At 39.1% G+C, this 7,913-nt stretch overlaps 2 protein-coding genes and 1 non-coding gene across 3 annotated transcripts; all 3 read left to right on the forward strand.

Moving 5' to 3' along the window:
- The first annotated feature begins 1,738 nt into the window (after positions 1-1,738).
- PICMEDRAFT_t144 lies at positions 1,739-1,812 on the forward strand. The gene has a single exon. It is a non-coding gene; the product is annotated as a tRNA-Ile (tRNA).
- Positions 1,813-3,732: 1,920 nt separating this feature from the next.
- On the forward strand, positions 3,733-6,291 carry PICMEDRAFT_37403 (hypothetical protein; the record flags this gene model as incomplete). Its single annotated transcript, XM_019163083.1, has 2 exons — positions 3,733-5,726; positions 5,817-6,291. The coding sequence occupies 2 exons, from the start codon at positions 3,733-3,735 to the stop codon at positions 6,289-6,291; spliced, it is 2,469 nt and encodes an 822-aa protein (XP_019015641.1).
- A 1,188-nt stretch (positions 6,292-7,479) lies between these two features.
- Positions 7,480-7,708, forward strand: PICMEDRAFT_18421 (hypothetical protein). The gene has a single exon (XM_019161992.1). The coding sequence runs from the start codon at positions 7,535-7,537 to the stop codon at positions 7,700-7,702; it is 168 nt and encodes a 55-aa protein (XP_019015642.1). The 5' UTR covers positions 7,480-7,534; the 3' UTR covers positions 7,703-7,708.
- The last annotated feature ends 205 nt before the right edge of the window (positions 7,709-7,913 follow it).

The following is a 7,913-nucleotide window of genomic DNA, read 5'->3' on the forward strand; positions in this document are numbered from 1 at the left end:
GGTTTGATCTCACCATTCATGAAATGGACGTAAACACCGCATTCCTGAACGGTGATTTGCATGAGGAGCTTTATATGCAGCTTCTCCCTGGATCTCTTGCTGCTGGTTCAAAAGTGTGCCATCTGAATAAAAGTCTTTATGGCTTGAAACAAGCACCCCTCTGCTGGAATGTTAGAATCAATCAGGTATTAATAGATTTTGGCTTTGTGCGGTCGATGTCTGAGTTTGGTGTTTACTCTTTGGTTATTGAGAAGTCGGTTACACTTGTTGCCTTATATGTTGACGATTTATTGATCCTCTCCAACTCTCCTTCTTCAATTGATTCCGTCAAAGACTTTCTGTCTTCTCATTTCAAAATGAAGGATCTTGGTGCAGTTTCTCGGTTCTTAGGGATGCAAGTTTCCCAACGTCCTGGTGTGGTTTCCATGCATCTCGGTCAGTACTTAGCAGGATTCTTGGGTGATTTCAATATGTCTGACTGTAATACAGTTCAGACTCCCCTTGCTGCTGGTTCGTCCTTGGCCCCTGAGGGTAAGCCGCTGTCTGATGAAGATGCTTCCCTGTATCGCACCATGGTGGGGAAATTATTGTTTGCTGCGAATACAGTGAGGACCGATTTGTCATATGCGGCCTCGGCCCTGTCAAGGTTTATCAAAACCCCGTATGCAAATCATTATGCTGCTGCTAAACATGTTCTTCGGTACATAAAAGGTACTCTCGGTTTAGGATTAGTATTCAAGAAGACCACGAGTTTCAACTTAGTTGATTACTGCGATTCCGATTGGGCTGGTGATAAGGTTGACAGAAAGTCGATTACCGGTTATGTTTACATGTTAGGAAATACTGCAATAACATGGAAATCCACGAAACAGCAGACGGTGGCGCTATCATCTACTGAGGCAGAGTATATGGCACTAGGTGACGCAGTTAAAGAATTACTATGGTTAACACAACTGTTGAAACACATTGGACTTAAAATGAACAAAGTCCCCTGCATCTTTGAAGACAACGAAGGGTGCAGGATGTTATCAACGCATCCGGTCCATCACCAGAGAACCAAACACATTGATATTAAACATCATTTTGTTAGACATCATATTTCAGAAGGAAACTGTGAGATAGTTTCAATCAACACTGAAAATATGGTTGCTGATATGTTGACTAAAAGTTTAGCCAAGATTAAATTCAATAAGTTTGTTGGTCTAGCTGGAATGTCGAGCATATCTACAAGTGTTTAGATTATGGTGGGGTGTTGAGATAAGATGCCGAAGCCAATCATGATCGAGGGATAAGAGATAAGAATCTTATCATGATAAGGTATCCTAGTGTTGAGATAAGATGCCGAGGCCAATAAGGATTGAGTAATAAGATATAAGAGTCTTATCATGACAAGGCATCTTGAGTAATCTAAAACTGGAAAGTTAGCCGCCAATAATGGCAAGTTTAACCGAAGGTGTAAGTGTATAAATACAAGAGGTTTGTCCCTCTTGTATTTATGTTTGAGAGTATTAGTTTGTAGGTTAGTTATATTAGTTATATATCAATAAGCAACGAACATAAGAAAAAGTGAACATACACAATGGATATTCATAATAGAATAGCTAGATTACAACAGAAATAATGTTAAATGCAGTAATGGCCTCTTTTGATATACTAAGTGCAGACATGGCCCTATTTAATATCTAAAGTTGTTTTATATAAGAGTCTAAAAAGAGGTACTCCAAAATCGCAACCAAAAGGTCTCTTGGCCCAGTTGGTTAAGGCGTGGTGCTAATAACGCCAAGATCAGCAGTTCGATCCTGCTAGAGACCAGTAGGTTTTGATGCTTTATCTTTGTTTTTTGTTATAAGGCTTCGAAGTAAGCTGAATCGATATGATAATAAGCTTCAAGTATCAATTCGAGGCACCTTTTGTATGCACAGACTCAGTATATCGCTCGATCTGTTCAGGTTTAGATCATTCTAATGCCTGACAAGTTTTTTAGGTTTCAATCTCACCGAGCCATCTTATTTTTATCTTTTTGCTGTCTTTATAGCTTATTTTCAACATAGCCAGCATTGCTTTTTCTAAATCCTAGGCATCAGAATGAATTCAATGATGAACATACATCCAATAAAAGTCACACACATTTGAAATTTGAGATTTTCAGATAAAAATATGTTGTCTAAACTTTTTTGGAATTCGTCTGATTTTTTACGTTTCAAAAATGGATGTCAGTTGCTAAATCAGGCTATCAATACCTATCTGTGGATGCAAATTCTATCTATCTGGCTATCAATTCCATAGTTTATGGTTTCCATTTCTTATGTTTGTTTCTTATCCAATATATATATATATATATATTATAGCAGAGGCTTCTTGGATTAATCATTCTTTACACTTTTGAATTACTCTAATGCCTTATGATCATAAGTATAAGTATCTGATCTTTATGTCGCAATCCCATCCCTTCAACTTATCATTCTTACCTCTTCTCTTTGAATTGCTTAGATCTGAATTTTTAAGAAGCATGGCATCCTAAATCAACAGTGAAATCATGGCTTGTGTCAATACACATGTCTGCAGAAATATGAAAGGATTAACTATATTATCCAGTAATACTGCAATTCGAGTGAAATGCCAACTGGTAACCGGTGTCAATATTTCAGAAAGCTCATAATAAATTGCTAGTGAGAAGTCCATCTTTTGTAGTCTTTCTCGTATTGAGTTTTTAGAATGTGATTATTGTTTTGCCAACATTGAAGGCCAAGGGAAACATTACTTATCTCCACTAGGAACTGAAATTGAGCTAAATTTTTGAAATCGGAAAATCCAGAAATCATGCTCTCAATCCGAGAAGAAGGGAATAAAAAGGGCACAAGGTCTAGTGGAGATTATAGCCTCAATGCCTTTTGGTTCTCGGGAAAAAGAAACTAGCTTCTCACGCTTCAGACACCCCACTTTTCACTTTTTGAGCTGGATTGTGGCTTGGCTTCACCGCTTATTGGAAGCACCCCTCTGGACTAGGTAATGTAAGACGCCAAATAAAAATTCGAGCAAACTCAACTTTGTGATTCCTTTCTAAAGTCAGAAAACTTTCGCAATTGTTCAAGGTTCCACAGTATCGAGAAAGAGCATTTTTCCGGGTTAATTACGACAAGAAGGGATGAAATACGTGATACATGAAAATATGGCTGATGGTTGATCATTTCAAACTCCGCTTTTTATTTTACCCCTCTCTAACGTTAAGGCGTCGATCTGGTCGGTATCCACAATGGGCATCGCTGTACTAGAAAAACCATGTAAAGTAATGGTAACTCAGCTGATCTAGGAACAATTAAGTCCGCCATCAATTATTTCCTTCGATGTGGAGAGGAATTATTACCAGGTGAAAGAAAATTTGCCCAGCCGTCCCATCGTCGCTCCCACAGCAATCTTGTATCGATGACGCTATACAAATCTGTGTGAGTGATGCCTACGCCTCAGTTCCCGCATCGAGAAGAGAATTTGTAAGTGCACGTGACTTGGTGACAATTTTTTCTCATTACATACAAACTTTGCGTTGATCTTGGATTGTGGCATCAACCTAGAATGAAGGGACTTGGGATGAGCTCCATCGCCAACGGAAACGATAAAAAGGGACCCCAGTATCAACGTTTTTTTTTTCGATGACCAGCTGAACTGAAATGATGTTCTCCAGTATATTTTGGAGGATACGCTGGATAGGACGGTGAGTTTTGACAGATAGAAATCATGGCCAATACAAACTATACCTCAATAAACGACAGGGAGCTGTCGTACATCGAGGTTCCAGAATATAATGATAAAGAATTGGTTGGAGGTGATGACTATGTCAAGAATGTGTTCAGATCTCCTGTCAAAAGATCACTAAACTATGTCAAAGGATTATTTCCTTTCATGGAATGGTTTCCACATTATCCATCACATCCTGATTGGATTCTATCCGACTTCATTACTGGAGTGACGGTGGCCATCGTTTTAGTTCCACAGTCGATGTCTTACGCCAAATTAGCAGAGTTGAGTCCTGAATATGGTCTCTATTCTGCTTTTATTGGTGTGTTCTTCTACTTCATCTTCGCTACTTCAAGAGAAATCTGTATTGGACCCGTGGCAGTCTTGAGTACAGAAGTGGGTAAAATTGTCACCAGGGTTCAGGCCAAATATGGAGATGAGTTCACAGCAAACGAAATAGCCACCACGTTGGCCCTCATCAGCGGAGGTATCGTTCTCGGTATTGGCTTGTTAAGATTAGGCTTTATTGTTGAGCTTATCTCATTACCTGCTATTTTAGCATTCACAACTGGTTCTGCATTCAATATTGTCACGGGACAATTAGCAGGATTGATGGGATACAAGAATAAGGTCAAGAAAGAAGATACCACTTATCTGACCATGATACAATTTTTGAAACATCTTCCTGATACAAAAGTAGATGCTGCCTACGGATTAGTTGGACTCTTCATTCTCTATCTTTGGCAATTTGTCCTTAATAAACTTATCGAAAGGAATAAACACAATACAAGGAGAAAGATGGCATTCATCTACTTATTGAACTTGAGAACTGCTTTTGTGATCATCATTTCAACTTGTATTTCTTATGGTATTTTGAGGTATCACCCTAAAAAGGAAAAGCCTCCTTACTCAATTATAGGTGTCATTCCTTCAGGTTTGAGACATGTTGGTAGGTTTGTGCCAAAACCAACGCTAGCCGCTAAGTTAGCCTCTGACATTCCAATTTCCACCATAGTCCTTGTCTTAGAACACATTTCAATCTCCAAATCCTTTGCCAGAATTAATGGATATAGAGTCAATCCGAATCAAGAATTTATTGCTATTGGTTTCACGAATATGGTTGGAACCTTTTTTAACGCATACCCAGTTACTGGTTCATTCTCAAGAACAGCGCTTTCTGCAAAGTGTGGTGTGAAGACGCCGTTCAAATCTGCATTCTCAGGTGGCTGTGTTTTATTGGCCATTTATTGCTTCACGGGAGGTTTCTACTACATTCCTAATGCTACATTATGTGCTATTATTATTCATTGTGTTACTGGACTACTTGCATCTTATGATTTGACCGCAAAACTCTATATGTTTAGCCCAGTGGACTTCGTCATTTTCATTGTGGGTGTTTTCATTACAGTTTTTGCAAGTATTGAGGATGGTATCTATTGGGCTATTTGCGCTTCTTGTGCTACTGTTTTATGGAGAATGTTACTTCCGAATGGTGCATTCTTAGGCCGTGTCAAAGTTGCAACTATCAGAAATCCACTTCTGGTTAAGAATGCTAGACCTCAGAATTCCGAGCAGCAGACCGATTTGGATTCAGCAATAGAAGAAGCTAAAGGTGACTCGAATTCAATCCAACAGCTCAAAAATGATAACGCAGATGTAACGAGCTTTGTTAAGACAACAGAGGTCGAAACAACGGTATCGATTAGTTCTTTGACCTCTTATCAGTATAAATGGGTTCCATTACCAAACAATGCCTCAAATCCAAGCTTTGTGCATACTAGATATGTCAATGCACAGATTAACGTTGAGGATCCTCCTTCAGGAATCTTAGTTTACAGAGTTTCAGAAAATTTCATTTATACAAATTGTTCACTCCAAATTGATCAAATAATAAGTCAAGTGCGAGACACTATGAGACCTTACAAAAGTGATAGAGAAAGGTTATGGTGTGAATATACCTGGGAGGAGAAAAACTGGGACTTCAACTTCAAAAAGTTTACTAAATTCAAAGGTTTGAAGAGGTTGCTTAGAAATAGGAGTGAAGAACTTGATGTTGAGTCGGACACATCGAGCAGTATAATTAGAGCAGACGAAGCAGATGACGGAACGTTGAAACCAAAACTCAGGATTCTACATTTGGATTTCTCACAGGTAGTAGCGGTTGACTCAACTTCAGTTCAAGCACTTCTTGATCTGAGGAAGACAATTAACGACTACTGTGGCCCTGATTGGGAAATGCACTTTAGCGGAATCATAAATCCTTGGGTTATCAGAGGGTTGTTGAACGCAGGGTTCGGTGACAACAGCCCAGATAAGGCTGATGACTTGGTGGACGAATACTTGAAGGAGGAATTTAGATCCATCCCTCTCTGGAAAAAACGTGTCGCCGATGTTGACGATGACAGCGAATTCGATGAAGAAACAGGGTCGCAAAAAGTAGTTGCTCACGGTGGCGACTTGGAGGTTGGAATTGCAGAGGATGGCAAAATGTATCCAATATTCAGCACTAACCATCCAAATTTCCATGTTGATATACCATCTTACACGGAATATAGCTGAATTGTGTACACTAGATAATCTATTAGCTTTTTACTCGGAATTTCATTTTATATTAGGGTTTTATATAATTTAAAGTGATGGAAAAAAATTCGGTCTGTTTTTTGGAATTTCTGGGACTACGCTCGGACTATACTTTTGGAGGAAATAAATCTTGCACAAAAAACCAAATGTTGTGAAATTTGTGAGGTTTTCAAATCCTTTTAACATCGGATATCGGAAAACCTTCCCAATCTGTAGCATCTACATTTTTTCGCGATTAAAAAAAATGTAAAAATTATTATGAGTATAGAAAGTGAGCCGATAGCCGAGAACTTGAATTAACAACAAGTTTTCGAGTTTTTTGAATTTTTTTCGAACTTTTACGAAGTTTCGCACTTTTCACTGTTGTTACCGAAGAAGAGGAATTGGACTCTCATTCTGTTTTAGCCTCTCTATCCTTACTAATTGTTGATATACAATGCCGAAGGCAATAAGAATGAATAGATAAGAGATAAGAGCCTTATACAGGCAAGGCGTCAAAGTAATCAAAAACTAGAAAGATTAAGCAATGTGATGACTATTCAATTACCAGAGGTTTGTCCCTTGTATTTGTTTTTGAAAAAATGAGTTTGTAAGTAGGTTATGTTTTATTTATACAAAAAGCAACAAATCTAACATAAGCTATACTACTTATAATGAATATTCTATCTGGAATAGATAAATTAAGGTGAAAAAGCTCCTTGTATTTATAGGTTTCTTGCATCAACTTCTTTTCCAGGTTTAGATTACTCTAATGCGTGCTGTAATCTGTTAATTCTTGGCTGAATATCCATTGTTAGTAGTATATGTTGTAATCTGTTTATTCTAGATTGATTATCCATAGTTAGTAGTACCTTTTAACACTCTGGTTGTTGTTTATTTATATATAACTAACCTACAAACTAATACTCTCAAACAATACAGACAAACCTCTTGTTTTTATACACTTATAACTTCGGCTAGACCCTCTATTATACATTCATCACGGCGGCTAGACTTTCTAGTTTTAGATTACTCAGATGCCTTGTCATAGTAGCATTCTGATATCTTATCTCTTAATATATGTTGGCTTCGGCATCTTATCTCAACATAAAGTCATGAGAATTTGATCTTAATGCTGCAAGTTCAGAGATTCCAATTATCTTAAGATTGCAACTAAATCCAACTTACATCCGAATTCTCGCTCCAGTATACAAGATGGGGTCTAAGGGAAATAATCGAAAAAATGGGGAAGACTGATCGAACCATTAGTAGACTCGTGGCGGCGGCGCGCGGAAAAAAAGAAGGGATTGCAGCACCTGAGTTTCGCGTATGGTCTCCCACTACACTACTCGGTCAGGCTCTTAGCAGCTTAACTACAGTTGATCGGACGGGAAACGGTGCTTTCTGCTAGATATGGCCGCAACCGAGAGAATCGAACGCGGGCGGGAGTAGAGGCCAAGGGCGGGGGCCCGGGGTCACGTGACCGGGGGCTGGTGCCGGGCGGGCTGGCGGCGGGCTACGGGGCGGGACCCGGACCGTTGTGCTCGCAAAAGTGCGGCGAGTGCGGTGGTGGAGGTTGTCTGGCGGTGGGGGTGTGGAAAGAGGAGGTGGTTGGAGTTGTT

Source organism: Pichia membranifaciens (genome assembly GCF_001661235.1).
Source record: "Pichia membranifaciens NRRL Y-2026 unplaced genomic scaffold PICMEscaffold_7, whole genome shotgun sequence".
NCBI lineage: Eukaryota > Fungi > Ascomycota > Pichiomycetes > Pichiales > Pichiaceae > Pichia > Pichia membranifaciens.

Bases quoted from the DNA above. Each gene is read 5' to 3' on its own strand.
- PICMEDRAFT_18421 (XM_019161992.1), top strand. From the start codon at position 7,535: ATGGGGAAGACTGATCGAACCATTAGTAGACTCGTGGCGGCGGCGCGC.